Here is a 16,368-nt window from a genome sequence, read left to right as displayed (position 1 = left end):
ACCGCGACTCTCTCGACTCCAGTCTCTCCGACGCAGATGGATTTTTGCACTAATATAGATGAACATAAAAAATTTAAATTAATATTATTTTATATTTATATATAATTTTTTTTATAAAAAAATCAATTATATGATCTAGAATCTATGCACAATGTATGGGTTCAAAACTAGTTTCCTAGTATAAATTATCTACCAATAGCGTCCTTATCCTTCCACCCCTATATTCCCCACTCCATATCTTATCCATAGATTTCTATAGATATGTAGGACTGAAAATAAATCATCGGATCATATTTTTATCCGAACCTGATTCAAAATATTTTTTCTAATTTTGGATCGGATCTACGCCTAAAAATTTTTGAACCTTGAGGCCCGAGCCCTGTCTGAGCGCAAACACAAGCACGGCTCGAAACCAACCAGACTGACCCGAGCCCGAGATCCAGCCGAACCCCTCGCTCTCCCTCTATTTCTCTCTCCTTCCTCTATCTCCCTCCCTCGAAACTTCCATCCTATCTCATGTGATCCTTCCCGATTGTCGGTGGAGCATTGTCAGAGCTGGCAGGAGAACCCGGTGGCTACTGTGGCATGACGAGGAAGGAAAAGCGGAAGGCGATTCGGGAGCGTGAAGAGGAGGCCAAGATCGAGGAGAGGGAAAGGAAGGCGTTCGAGGTTGGAGGCCGCCGCCATGCGAAAAGCCACGGAGAAGGAGGAGGATGCCCGGAGAGGCGCTCTCGGAGACGAAGATGTCGACACCATTCATGGGCCATGGCGAGGATGTCAATGAGGGCGAGGTCGTTGGGGACAACGACAGTGGCACGATAGCCGTCGACGGCGGTGAGCTGGAGCCCACCTCATCCTTCTACACCACGATGAGCGGGAAGCTAGAAGCTCTCGGAGATCTCTAGGGATGGCTGGTGCTTGGGGGTAGTCAAGAGAGATGGAGAGAATGCTGCATCGCAAGGAGGAGGAAGAGGCCATGTCGCAGAGAGAGAGAGGAGTAGGAGAGCCTCTGGTTGGAGGCTGCCACCACCATGCGGAAGGCTGCGGAGGAGGAGGAGATGGCCTGAAGGGAGAACTGGAGAAGCTTCTCGAAGTCGAAGAGAGGCTCTTGATAAAAAACAGAAAAACAAGGGGTAACGTGGCGTGTTATTCACCATGGGATTTGGCGCGGTCCGTGTGCATATGGTAAGATGGATTTCGGGCTACTATCGGACCCGATTTCGGGTTCGGATCGGACCAAAGATATACCCAAACTTAATCTGAAAGGTAAATGGGCTCTATGTTTAGACCCGAACTCAATCTAAACTGTTTCGAGTCTAATCTGAAGTCCAAACCGAAATCGATTCGACCCGATGGGCCTCAAGCCGGCTTGTGCCCAATTCCAGCCCTACCACTGGCAAAATCCGGTCTGTCTCTCTCTCCCTCAAATGATAAGGAGGACCCATTAACAAAAGCTCTCGTGGACCTCATGGATCCACCAAAAAGCCTGTGAAAGTTCCACAGGTATTTGAAAAATGTTCCTCCCTCCCTCCCTCCCTCTATACAAAATCACAAGCATATAACTCGTCATGCCTATCCTATTTATTCAAGGCCTGGCGGGTCCTCCAGACTCAGACTGAGGGGAAAATCTTCTTGAGATTCTCAACAGAGACTGAGTTATCAATGATGCTGTTGTATTTTTTGGCCTGATTCCCAATGATTTGATTTTGGCGTTGGAGTTTGAACGTTGGCATGTGCTTGAGCTCTGCCTCCGTTTGTTTCAAGAACAGGTGGGCTTCTTGATTGGTCGTGCTGCCAGTCCTTGGGTTATTGAGAGGATGTTTTCGTTGACGTGTAGCCAGAGAGGTGCAGATCTGATCGCTTGCGGCGGCAATGGGAGGTCGCGGCGGAGGTCGGTTTGGAGGCGCAGTGGTGGTGTTCGCTGCCAGGTCCCATCCACACAGAATGGTAATTTGTTTCCTTTCTTGGTATTTGGTAGCGGGATTTAGGATCTTATTGGGATGGACAAGGTGATTGCTGTCTTAGGCTTGCAGTGGATGTTCCGAGTTTGGGGCCGCCTGTGGGTATCAAGCCGTTGGTATCTGGTAATGGACCCATTCAGATGTCTTCTTTGCTGGAAGCGGTTTCCAAAGATCTGCAACAGCTAAACAACAATTTAAAATCAGTGAGTACACCATTCTATTTTATCCAGGCATAACAATTTCGACATCTCTCTTGATTTATGTTGCTAATGTCTGTCGTTTAATTGTGGATAAGATATGGGGTGTCGCTATAATGCAAATTGGGGGAAAAATAAAATTTTCTTACCCAGGAGGAATTCAGGAAACCTGATTAATGTTTCAAGAAGACTGATCAATGGAGAGAAGAGAAAGAAATTATTATATTCTTTCTTCTAGCCTCTTAAAGGGTCTTTATAGGCAACTAGATACAATGTACTTGGACACATACTAGATACAATGTATTTGGACATATACTAGATACAATGTACTTGGACACATACAAAATATGATGAGATCTTAATATATGGTTATAACCAAATATGGTTATAACTATACTAAAAATATAACTAATAACTATATTTCTTCTCTAACACTCCCCTTCAAGCTGGAGCATATATATCAAATATTCCTAGCTTGATATATAAAGGAAAAAAAGGAGTAGGTCCAAAAGCCTTGGTAAGGATATCAGCCAACTGATCCTCTGATATTGTGTAGGGAGTAACAATCTTTCCTAACAGAACAGCATCCCGAACGAAGTGACAATCGATCTCAATATGTTTAGTCCGTTCATGAAAGATAGGATTGTTTGCAATGTATATAGCAAACGAATTGTCACAATGCATCACCATAGGCTCTGAACAAGATACACCAAGTTCTCCTAATAAAGAATTGACCCATATCATCTCACAAGCTGTGTGAGCCATCGATCTATACTTAGCCTTAGCACTTGAACGGGCTATTATTGTTTGTTTTTTACGTTTTCATGTGATAAGATTTTTTTCAATAGAGATGCAAAAACCTGATGCAGATCTTCTGTCACTATCGAGCTAGCATAATCAGCATCGGAATAGGCTTCAATTTGTATATATCCATTTCTTTTATATAAAAGACCTTTCTTTGAGGCTCTCTTAATGTAATGCAAGATTTGTAATACAGCATCCCAATGACATACCTTAGGCTTTTGCATATACTAACTAACTACCCCCACTGTGAAGGAAATGTCAGTTCTTGGACTGTCAAATAGATAAGCTTCTGATCGCTATCGTAAGTGTCAAAAATAAACTAACTCACTACTATGTAAATAGCGTGAGTCGAAATCGTATCCACAGAGATCGTGTTAATTACGTTTGAGAGATTGAGATTTAAGTTAAAAGTAGGATAAAGATTGATTAAGGCTAGTAATTGAAAGAGTAAATAAATTAAGACCAATTAAATTTGGTATCAAGTATGAGGATGGATTCTCAGGATCTCAACTGCTTTCTTGTTAGACAGTCGGTACTCTTCTTAATATGCCTTGGATTGGTATTTAATCAATAAATATATAATCTATCTTAGAGAGCACGGTCCGTACCCTTGGATTACGGCCCGTCCCTTAAAATTATAGGCTAGTCAAAATTATTTAGATACAAAAGATAAGAAATCCTATCTAAATATAATCTATCTTAAGAGCACAAACCGTATCCGTAGATCATAGCTCATCCTAAGGGTCATAAACTATTCTTGATAAAAATTTTTATGCAAGAAAAATAAAGACAAAGATAAATGCAAGCAAAACAGATCTTTATTGTATATTAAGAGAGAAATACAAAAGATTTGAAAAGGAAGCACACTGTCAAAACAAGATTACAGCGATTTTCTGAGATGTGACGACTAGCCGGCCATGGGGATACTTCTTGCTGAATCTTTCATCCTGGAACTCTAAGGACTTCTTTCCAACAGCTTGGAAAAGGGATCAAGAGCCGGAGGAGAGGTTTTTGCGGAGAAGAAAAGGGCTTTAGGTTGGTTATTTGGAGGTTTGGAGATGGAAGAAGGGGTGGCGTGTGATGGATTGTAAAGGCTTTTGGGTGTTTGGATGGCTAGCCTAGGTGAGGCATGGAGGGAGGCTGATGGGAGAAGAATAGTGGAGGCATGGAGAACGGTGGTGGCTGGGTCGTTGTTTTTTTGGCATGCCCCCATAAGATATTTTGGTGTTTCCTTTAAATAGAGCTCCAACTCATGTCAGCTGCGCCTCTGTTTCTACATCCCAGGCATGTCTTGCATCTCAGGCCGCTTGAACAAAAACTCGCTTGTTGAAATCATGCCCCACTGTTCCAATCTGCTGTCAATCCACACACTTGCCAAAAAGTCACGTGTTCTTTTTTTTTTTTGCTGTCAATTTGGAATGCCCTGTGCGTTCAATTTGCATGAATTCAAATCACGCCCATCTGATCTGCTTCTGTTTGAATCCGCTCGCTATCGTGCCCACTCTCTTAGTGAAGCCGTGCCCGTATTTGAATCCTGCATCCCGCGTGCTGTTTTTGACACTGCGTGTGTGCCAGCACCCACACAAGCCCACGCGCCAAAAACTTAGCCAAAAGAATCTCTTTCGTATTTAATGTTCATGGCCCCACGTATGTCTCTTTGCTTTGATCTTTCTTAAGTTATCATCACTCAGCCACCAGTTCACCTTTTTGTTTTAAATACACATGGGTCCCACTCCTATTTAATGCTCTCAAAGGAATTTTCAAAAATAACTTCTTTTGCTTAAATTCCTAGTGTGTCCTATCTTTCTTCATAATTTTGGATGCCGTTCCATGCTTGCGTGACACCCGTATCCGCATCATATAATCACATTAAGTCCAATCTGTCAATTACCTGCAAAATAAACTAGAGAGCATCAAATTCTTAATAAATAAAAAGCAATTAAATAAAATTGAATGCTTCTAGTGACTTAATTTAAGTGTTTATCACACTCCTCAACTTGAATTTTGCTCGTCCTCAACTAAAGTAGATAAATTAGCAATGTATGCCAACTCGTCCTTGAATTAAAAGTTATCCTACGCAGTTCTAAAGTCAGTTGATATCTGACTAGACCATCAAAGAGGTACTTCATTAAATTATCAATTCTATCCATTTAGTGGTCGAGTGAAGTCCATAAAAATTTCTAGAGTTTTTCTTTTACCAACTCTCCATTCTACTCTTTAAGTCTTTTAACTTTATGTGAGGTGGATTTATTATCTTCTTACAATTTAGTCTCTCTATTATTTGCTATTTTTTTTCAAAAAGAGTCTAATGCAATGTCTTAGCCTCTTGAGCCTTCTAGCTGATCTTTGTAGCAAGCTTTCGGCCAATGACTCTCAAACTAATTGATTTTAGGGCATTAAGTATAGAATATCTCTCGGACTTACTGACTCGAGTCAGAAAAAAGCTATAAGGTGAGACTGACTCTATAACTGATCTTTTAGCATCTTCACCTTTTGACGTGAACCACAACATTTACTTAGGTGAAGAGGCACGGTTACTCAGTGAGACAATACGAAATTCTCTCTTTTTTTTAAAGAAAAATAAGAAAAATTTTTGCATATCTTGACCTTTCCACCCATACCTCTATGAAGTAGATTTTTTATTAAGATAGGTAGAAAGAGGATTCTGGAATCACTTCAAAATTTATTCTGGTCTAAACTCTTTCATTTATTTGACTTTTTTTAATAATTTACCCTTTAATATCTCTAAAATTATCTAAATCGTTAATTATTCATCAATTAGAATGTCCTATTAACTCCAAATCGAGACAAAATCTGGTACACAAAACTTATTATGGTCATACTTGAGGACTTGATTAATTTAATTATTCTCCCTCCAACTTTATTTTCATTATCCCCAATGGAAGAAAATAAAAACAAAAATATTCATCAAGGAGGGATACCACCTGATTTGTTGTTGTTTGTAAGTTCTTCCTTGTTCTCTATTGGATTCTCATCGGATGTTGATGATATGCTCCCCCCAATTGAGCTAATCATCTTTATTAGATTCCTACAAAATAAAAACTAGATAATTTGAAAGATAAAATACTGGGTTGCCTCCCAACAAGCATGAAATTTAAGATCTTCAGCCAGATCAAGTCAAAGTTCATGGTGGTTCATACACCGGTTCAACCAGATCCATAGACCCGATTTGCTCTCTATCCCTTATACTATCCATATAATATTTCAGTCTCTGCCCATTAACCTTAAAAGTATTTTTCTGCTTTGGATCTTCAAGTTCTACGGTTTCGTGGGGAAAAACTTGGGTCACAATGAATGGTCCGTGCGAACGTGAGTGAAGTTTACCAGGGAACAGTCTTAATCTAGAATTAAACGGCCATACTTTTTGATTAGGTTTGATTATTTTTCTTAAAATGATTTTATTATGGTAAGCTTTGGTTCGAGCCTTATAGATTTTAGCTCTCTCATATCTCTCATTGTGTAACTTTAATTCATTTAATTGAAGTCTCCTTTTCGACTCCGCATTTTTTATATCAAAGTTAAATTTTCTTAGTGCCCAATATGCACGGTGTTCGAATTCTATCGATAGATGATAAGGTTTTCCAAAAACAAACTGGTGAGGGGACATTCCTATAGGGGTCTTGTAAGCAGTACAGTAGGCCCACAGTGCATCATCTAATCTCTCAGACCAATCTTTTCGATCGGACCTAACTGTTTTCTCTAATATCTTTTTTATTTTTCTATTGGAGGCTTTTACTTGTCCGCTGGTTTGGGGGTGATATGGGGTGGCTATCGTATGAGTTATTCCGTATTGCCTTATTAAAGCTTCAAAATGCCTATTCATGAAGTGCATACCCCTATCATTGATTATGGCCCTAGGATAACCAAACCGACTTATAATATTCCTTTGAATAAACCTTAATACTACCTTATGCTCGTTGGTTCGTGTTGCCATGGCTTCTACCACTTAGAAACATAATCTACTACCACCAATATATACTTATAACCACCAGAGGAAGGAAAATGGCCCATAAAGTCAATTCCCCAAACATAAAAAATTTCAACTACTAAAATGGGGGACAGGGGCATCATATCTTTTCTTGAAATATTTTTTGTTTGTTGACATTTCAAACAATTACTGTAGAAATCATGAGCATCCTTAAATAGTGTTGGCCAGTAAAATTCATTCTGTAGCACTTTTGCTGCTGTTTTCTTTCCACTAAAATGTCCCCCACAGGCTAATGAGTGGCAAAAGGTCAGGATACTTTGAACTTCACACTCAGGGACACATCGTCGGATAATTTGATTTGGGCAAATTTTAAACAACTCTGGTTTTTCCCAAAAATAATATTTTACTTGGGCAAAGAATCTATATTTGTCTTGTTGGGTCCAGTAGGACGGAACTTGTCCTATCGCCAAGTAGTTAACTATGTGTGCAAACCAGAAAAGATTATTAGAAGATGCTGAGAAGAGTTGTTCATTAAGGAACCTATTTCTAATGGTTTCATTATTGTGTTTTACCAAGATCTTTGATATATGATCTACTACCACATTTTGGGAACCCTTTTTATCTAAAATTTTCAGGTCAAATTCTTGCAACAAAAGGACCCATTTAATCAGCCTAGGCTTTATATCCTTCTTGAATAGTAGATGTTTTAATGCTACATGATCAGAGTAAACTAAGACCTTGGAGCCCAAAAGGTATGACCTAAATTTATCTAGGGCAAACACAACTACAAACAATTCTCTCTATTGTGGTGTAGTTCAGTTGAGCATCCGAGAGAGTTTTGCTTGTATAGTAAATCACATGTGGTTCCTTATTGAATTTCTACTGTAAAACTGCCCCTACTGCATAATCGGAAGCATCACACAATTTTGAATGATAGGGTCCAATCCAGTGGTGTGATAATCGGTGCATTAGTCAATACTATTTTTAGTGTATTATAGATGGTTAAGTAGTCTTCATTAAAATCAAAGAAATTTTCTTTAGCCAAAAGATTACACAAGGGTTGTGAAATTTTGCTAAAGTCTTTAATAAAGTGCCTATAAAATCTTACATGTCCTAAAAAGGATTGTACTTGTTTAATTGAGGTTGGGGGTGGCAGTTTTAAGATTATTTCAACTTTAGCTTTGTCTACTTTGATCCTCCGCTCGGATACAATGTGTCCGAGCATGATTCCCTCGTGAACTATAAAATGGCTCTTTTGCCAACCAACACTAAATTCGTCTCCACACACCTTTTAAGTACTTTAGTTAAATTTTGGAGACAGTCATCGAAAGTAAGGCCAAAAACAAAAAAGTTATCCATAAAAATTTCTAAAAACTTGTTAACCATGTCAGAAAAGATAGCCATAATGCATCGCTGAAAAGTGGCCGGTGTATTGAATAGTCCAAAAGACATTCTTTGGAAGGCAAAAGTACCATAAGGGTAGGTAAAGGTGGTTTTCTCTTGGTCTTCTGGGAATACAGGCATCTGATTGTATTTTAAATATCCATTCAGGAAGTAGAAGTAACTCCGACCTGCTAACCGTTCTAGGATTTGATCAATGAAGGCAGTGAAAAGTGGTCTTTCCTAGTTATGGCATTGAGTCGCCTATAGTCCATACATACTCGCCAGCCAGTTGCTATGCGAGTGGGTATCAACTCACCTTTCTCATTTTCTACCACGGTGATATCTGACTTTTTGGCACCATCTGGGTTGGGCTGATCCATTTACTATCAGAAATTAGATAGATAATGTCTGCATTTAACCATTTTATTATCTCTTTCTTTACTATCTCCCACATGTTTGGATTTAATCTACGTTGCATGTCCCTATGTGGTTTGGCCTTGGCCTCACAATGAATGTGATGCATGCAAACATAAGGATCCATACCTTTCAAATCAGCAATTGTCCATCCTATGGCCTCTTTGTGCTCTTTGAGCACAACTACAAGTTAGTTTTTTTGATTAGTAGTTAGATCGGAGGAAATGATTATTGGCAAGGTCTCATTGGGTCCGAGAAACGAATACTTTAGTGTGTCAGGAAGAGACTTTAACTCTAGGATAGGTGGTGCTTCTAGGGATGGTAGTAGAGGGCTTGATTGGGTCAGAATTGTTCATACTTTACAATCCAAGGAGTGGTGCTAAAATTGGGTGGCTCTAAAAGTGCATTTACTTCTTTAGTGTACTCATCAATATCGAAATCATCCACTCCAAAATGTGCTAAGCATGCCTGTAAAAGGTCTGGGTCGAGTAAGGTAGGGGTTTTGTCTTCTAAAACTTCCTCTAGTAAATTGATCTCACCATGGTCAAAAGTGGGTGGTCCCTGAGCTACATTAAAGATGTTCAACCTTAGCTTCTTGTTCCCAAAAGATACATCCATAACCCCAGTCCTATAATTTATGCAAGCATTGGTAGTTGCTAAGAAGGATCTATCTAGGATGATAGATATTTGGTTAGGGTTGCTATCAGATTCTATATCTAGCACCAAAAAATCTACAGAAAAGTAAAATTCATCCACCTTGACCAACACATCTTCCAACAATTCACGGGGTATCTTAATTGATCGGTCTGCTAATTGTAGGGTTATCATTGTGGGTTTCAATTCTCCAAATCCGAATAGGTCATAGACAGAGCTCGAAAGAAGGTTAACACTCGCACCTAAATCTAACAATGCTTTTTTAATCATTAGGTTCCCTATGACACATGATATTATTGGGGTACCAGGATCCTTAAGTTTGGATGGGGTTATTTGTTGAAAGATTGAGCTGGCTTGTTCAGTCAAATGGATCTTCTTTGGTGTATGTGCCTTAGTTCTTCATTTCTGTGTACACAGATCTTTTAGAAATTTTGCATAGATTGGGATTTATTTAATAGCATCAAGAAGGGGTAAATTTATTTGGACTTGTTTAAACAGTTCAGGCATTTCATTCATTTTTATGTCCTTCTTGTCGAGAGGCAGAGGGGATTCTAAAGTACTTGGGAATGGGGCCTTAGGTGCAGGTGTTGGGTCGGTAGGTTCTTCCCTTTTTACATTATTTCTTCTTTTCTGGTTCGGTCGGTATTAGTTGTTCTGGTTGTTGGGTTATTTCAGATTGATTTATGATTTTTCCACTTGTAAGGGTCATCACAGATTTTGCATGTTCGGGACAAGTTTCAGGGCCAGTGGAGCTTTCAGCCATATACTGTCCTTTAGGGTTGTTGATGGGTTGGCTTGGAAGTTTTTCTTCCTTCTACTAAAATTAGTGGCTAGTTGACCTATTTGGATCTCTAGCTTAGCTATTGATTGAGTATGGGAGTGGAGGAGCTGGGTGTTTATCTCGAGTCCTTTCAGTGCTTGCAGTATTTTTTCCTCAAAGGCGGTGTTTGAAGAAGGTTGTGGGTTCTATGCATGTTGTGGGTATGGAGCCGGTTTATAGGCTCCCTCAGAATAACTTGGTCTTGGCATTGGGGGCCTAGCAGCAGGTTGTTGGGCCCAAGAAAAATTAGGATAGTTTCTCCAACTCGGATTATAGGTGTTGGAGTAAGGGTTGCGTCTTGATTCAAAATTATTCTGAGCTTGTGCTTAGTTTACTTGTTCATGTATAAACTCAGAGAATTGGAGTGCAACAGGACAATCATAAACAATATGAGCATGACTCAAACATATAGAACAAACATCTATCAAAGGTGTGGGTGGGGTGCTAATGGGTACTACTTGCAATAATAGGTCTAATTTTTGAGATAATTCATCCATTTTACTATGAATGTTCATTGAACTTCCAATTTCATAAATCCCATCACATTTAGGTCCAGTCATGGGAAGATCTCTCCTAGCAGCAGACATGTGTAGTGAATTTTCACTCAAAGTTTCAAAAAACTGCCAGGCTTCATTCTTGTTTTTCAGCATAAAAGTTCTACCACAAGAGGCATCAACCATTTGTCGATGCTTCTCTGACAGACCATCATAGAAGCACTGGATCAGTTGTTATTTGGGGACAGCATGGTGGGAGTATTTTCTAATCAGTTCTTTCAACCTCTCCCAGGTCTCATGAAACATCTCCCCATCCAACTGGAAAAAACTAGTTATGGCCTTATGGATTTGATTAGTCTTTCCTATTGAGAAGTACTTTTTGAGAAATTCCTTCTGAAGTTGATCCCAGATTGAAATTGCTATGGTATCTAAGGAGTTCAGTCAATATTTGGCTTTGTCTTTTAATGAAAAGGGAACAATTTCAACCTGAGAGCATCGTCAGAGAAATTTTGGATTTTAACTGTTGAGCATATTTTCATAAATTCATCAAGATGTTTGTATGGGTCTTCATTGGCAAGTCCATAAAAAGATGGGAGTATTTGTATAAAACTATACTTGATTTCATATTGTACTGCCTCAACTAGAGGCACCTAAATACAAGGAAAGTAGGTAAATGTTGAAGGAGTAAAGTACTCCTTCAACTGCCTAGGTAGATCATTCTCTTGATTTCGGTTCATGTTTCTATGCTTGTTGGCTCTAAGGGTTCTTTCTATTTCTAGATCAAAAGATTGGATTTCTGGTCATAACGATCTACGATCAAGCATACACCCTACTATTATACCTTAGAGCAAACATAAAAAATTTTAGTTTTTATAGATTTTTTTTAAAGAAGTGAGAGAAGAGTGAAAGATGTCTTAAGAGTCCTTAATCTAAGAAGAGAGAGGAATTAAGATTTTCTTTTTTTTATTGATTTGTCACACACTTACTCAAGCAAACTTCTATCCTAGGTTATCCTAAATCTAGATAGCTTCTAATTGCTAAGGCCACATTAGAGCTTTCCAAGTCAGAAACCAACTAGCTAACTAGCCAGGTAAGGATAAGATCAGTGGGAGGTTCCTCATGCTTTCATAACGGACTTAATTAAGTAGCTACCTTTCTTCGAGCTCTTGTTTTGGAACCCCTTTCCTAGACACCAGTCAACTAGCCAATCTTGACCCGATCCAACTCTTCCGAGTGCTTTGTCCTAGTGAGCTCGAACACCTTAATGGCCAATGTTTAATTAATTTTAAGTTAGACTTGGGTATGCAAGATGAAGATTATGGTTTATAGGGCAAGGAGGGGTGATGAAATCTTCACCTTATCTGATTAATGGGTTAGCTCTTAGAATATATTATGACTATGCAATGCAGCAAACCAAGATGTTCAAGCTTGTAAGTAGCACACACTCAAGATTAGTTTGTTTTTGTTTTTAGGTTTTGTGGTTAGCTCTCTAGTTCCCTAAATGGCTTATGAAATGTCAATGTAAAGATTTTTTTTGTTGATTTTGCAGGAATGTAAGTTTGACTAAATAAACTAGGCAACTTAGAAAGTACTAAAAACTAAAAATAGATTAAGAATAAAAGGTAAAAAGCAAATAATTTTTTTTTTGATTTTTTTTTTAAGACTCAAAAGCAATTATGCCACGATCCCCAACAACGGTGCCAAAATTTGATCGCTGTCGTAGGAGTCAAAAATAAACTAATTTATTACTATGTAGATAGCATGAATCGAGATCGTATCCATAGGGATCGTGTTAATTGCATTTGAGGGATTGGGATTTAAGTTAAAAGTAGGACAAAGATTGATTAAAGACTAGTAATTGAAAGAGCAAATAAATTAAGACTAATTAAATTTGATATCAAGTATGAGGATGGATTCTTAGGATCTCAACTGCTTGTTAGATAGTTGGAACCCTTCTTAACATGCCTTGGATTGGTATCTAATCAATAGAGATATAACCTATCTTAGAGAGCACGGCTTGTACTCTTGGATTACGGTCCGTCCCTTAAAATTATAGGCTAGTCAAAATTGCTTAGATACGAAAAATAAGAAATCCTATCTACATATAATCTATCTCAAGAGCATGAACCGTATCCGTAGATCACGGCTCATCCCAAGGGTCATAAACTATTCCAGATAAAAATTCTTCTGCAAGAAAAATGAAGACATAAAGATAAACGCAAGCAAAACAGATCTTTATTGCATATTAAGAGAGAAATACAAAAGATTTGAAAAGAAAGCACACTGTCAAAACAAGATTATAGCGATTTCTTGAGATGTGATGACTAGCCGGCCATGGGGATACTTCTCACTGAATCCTTCATCTTGGAACTCTGAGGACTTCCTTCCAACAGCTTGGAAAAAGGATCAAGAGACGGAGGAGAGGTTTTTGTGGAGAAGAAGAGGGCTTTAGGTTGGTTATTTGGAGGTTTGGAGATGGAAAAGGGGGTGGTGTGTGATGGATTGTAGAGGCTTTTGGGTGTTAGGATGGCTAGCCTAGGTGAGGTGTGGAGGGAGGCTGATGGGAGAAGAATAGTGGAGGCATGGAGAACGGTGGTGGTCGGTTCGTTTTTTTAACATGCCTCTATAAAATATTTTGATGTTTCCTTTAAATAGAGCTCCAACTCATGTCAGCCGCGTCTCTGTTTCTGCATTCCAGGCATGTCCTGCATCTCAGGTCGCTTGAATCAAAAGCCGCTCGCTGAAATCGTGCCCCACTATTCCAATCCACTGTCAATCTGCGGGCTCACCAAAAAGTCATGTGTTCTTTATTTTTTTCACCATAAATCTGCGCGTTCGCCCTACGCGTTCAATCCGCGTGAATTCAAATTGCATCCATCTAGATCCACTTCTGTTTGAATCCGCTCCTATCGCATCTGCTTTCTTTGTGAAGCTGCGCTCGTGTTTGAATCCCGCATCTCGCGTGCTGTTTTTGACTCCGCATGCGTGCTAGCACCCACATAAGCCCACGCGCCAAAAACTTAGCCAAAAGAATCTTTTTCGTATTTAATGTTCGTGGCCCCACGTATGTCTCTTTGCTTTGATCTTTCTTAAGTTATCATCACTCGGCCATCAGTTCACCTTTTTGTTTTAAATACACATAGGTCCCACTCCCATTTAATGCTCTCAAAGAAATTTTCAAAAACAACTTCTTTTTGTGCTTAAATTTCTGGTGTGTCCTTTCTTTCTTCATAATTTTGGATGCTGTTCCATGCTCGCGTCACACCTGTGTCCGTGTCACATAATCACATTAAGTCCAATCTGTCAATTATCTGCAAAATAAACTAGAAAGCATCAAATTCTTAATAAATAAAGAGTAATTAAATAAAATTGAGTGCTTCTAGTGACTTAATTTAAGTGTTTATTAGTTTTCCCACTAGTCTACGGTACCCAGTGACATCCTCAACATCATCCCCAGAATCATCAATCTCTTATGGTAATTGAGAATCAATAGGAGTAGAACTTGGTTTATAACTAAGCCTGTCTCCATCAATAAATCAGTGGCATATTTTCTTTGAGAAAGAAACACTCCTTACGATCCATATGCCACTTCAATTTTCGAGAAATATGGAGGTTGGCTCAAATTTTTGGTGACAAAATGATTCTTTAAGTGTTCTTTGATCTGAACAACCTCATCATAATCACTACCTCTCAGAAGAATATCATCCACATACACAGCAAGAACAACCGATCCCAAAGACGTTTGCTTCACAAAAATTGAGGGATTAGACTTGCTGTAATGAAGTCCAATTTTACCAACTACTTGGCAAAACTTGTCAAACCAGGCCCTTGAACTCTACTTGAGGTCATAGATAGCTTTCTTTAGCTTGCAAACTTTCTTTCCCTGAGCAACATATCCTAGAGGTTGCTCCATATAAATAACCTCAGACAAATCTCCATATAAAAATGCATTACTTACATCCATCTAATGTATTTTCCAATCCTGATTAATTGCAATGGAGAAGAAAATTCAGACTGAGTAGAGATGAGCAACTGGAGAAAAAGTCTCAAAATAGTCAGCATCATAGATTTGAGTGTATCCTTTAACGACAAGACGAGCCTTAAAATGCTCCACAGTGCCATCAGGTTGGTATTTGATCGTAAAGATCCATCGACATGCAACAGGATGAACACCGGATGGTGGTGATAGTAACTTCCAAGTGCCACGACTAACTAGAGTAGCCATCTCTTCTTCTATGGCCTGTCTCCATCTAGGATCAGACTGAGCCTCCTGGTAGATCCTGAGAATAGATATGAAAGATAGAGATCCTACAAAAGATTGAAAAGAAGGTAGAAGATAATCAAAAGTCATGGAGATAGATATTGGATGCAAAATACAAGATCGTTTACCTTTTCGTAAAGCAATGGACAAATCTAAATCTGGGAGATGGTCAGCAGAAATCTCAGATGGATAGAGATCCAACAAAAGATTGAAAAAAAGGTAGAAGATAATCAAAAGTCATGGAGATAGATATTGGATGCAAAATACAAGATCGTTTATCTTTTCGTAAAGCAATGGACAAATCTAAATCTGGAAGATGGTCAGCAGAAATCTCAGATGGAGATGACATAGTCGGTGGTGATAAATGGAGGAGCTCTTTTCCTGCAACGACTGTAAACCTGTAAAGATGAAAAGTAGAAGTATTAGAAAGTGGAGTTATGGGAGTACTAAGAGAAGGAGCAATAGGTGGTAGAGGAACACCAGATGACTCGAAAGAGATGGGAAAGAATGGAGTGGTCTCAAAGAATAAGACATCAGTAGAGATAAAGTGTCGTCTAGAAAGAGGATCATAACATCGGTATCCTTTCTGAGTATGAGAATATCCCAAAAAGATACAACGAATAGATCGAGGGAGATAACTTGTCTCTGCCAGGTCTAAAGAGATGAATGAAACGCAGGCATACAAACACTCATGGGGTGAGTGAGAAGGGATCCGCAGAGGGATGGAGAATGAAAAATGGAGATTTTCCATCCAATGTACTTGATGAAGTCCTATTTATAAGATAACATGCTGTAAAAACAGCATCACCCCAGTAAGGTTTAGGTACCTGCATATGAAACATAAGAGTCCGCATCACATTTAAAAGATGTCTATGTTTTCTTTCAGCAACTCTATTCTGCTGAAAAGTGTAAGGATATGAGGTTTGATGTATTATACCATGAGAAGCACAAAAATCCAAAAAACTGGACTGCATGTATTCAGAGGTATTATCAGTGCGAAGAACTTTAATAGATGTAGAAAATTAAGTTCTTATTTCATGATAAAAATTTTGAAATATAAAAAAGACTTCAGACCGACACTTGAGGAGATACAATTAGATTATCCTAGTATGGTCATCGACAAAAATTACATAATATCTAAAATCTAATCGAGTCAGAACAGGATTCGGACCCCAGATATCCGAATGGATTAGCATAAAGGGAGAAGAACAACACTTAACAGAAGACGGAAAGGACATTCTGTGAAGCTTTTTTAATTGGCAAGCTTCACATTCAAGACTACTCGAAGACCTAGGGAGAAGATCAAGATTCTTCAGGATTTCTATAGAAGGATGACCAAGATGACAGTGCCATTGATAAGGTGAAATGGAAGATGACAACTTCGTACAAGCAGTAGATGAAGTACCAGCAAGGAAGTAAACTCTATCTACC

General features: G+C 38.8%; 1 protein-coding gene across 4 annotated transcripts in view; it reads left to right on the top strand.

Moving 5' to 3' along the window:
• Positions 1-357: 357 nt before the first annotated feature.
• The window catches only part of LOC105047202 (probable solanesyl-diphosphate synthase 3, chloroplastic), a 30,473-nt gene continuing 14,462 nt past the window's right edge, over positions 358-16,368 (top strand). Inside the window, exons 1-3 of one of the 4 annotated variants that reach the window (XM_019851252.3) lie at positions 358-1,503; positions 1,770-1,947; positions 2,034-2,164. In XM_019851252.3, coding sequence (XP_019706811.1) covers positions 1,818-1,947; positions 2,034-2,164 — 261 coding nt within the window. In that variant the 5' untranslated portion in view covers positions 358-1,503; positions 1,770-1,817. The other 3 variants (XM_073259201.1, XM_010926021.4, XM_073259202.1) reach the window with 3 other exon arrangements.

This window comes from Elaeis guineensis, chromosome 6 (assembly GCF_000442705.2).
Source record: "Elaeis guineensis isolate ETL-2024a chromosome 6, EG11, whole genome shotgun sequence".
Classification (NCBI taxonomy): domain Eukaryota; kingdom Viridiplantae; phylum Streptophyta; class Magnoliopsida; order Arecales; family Arecaceae; genus Elaeis; species Elaeis guineensis.
Note: the sequence above shows the minus strand (reverse complement) of the source record. Positions and strands in the feature narration are given on the sequence as shown.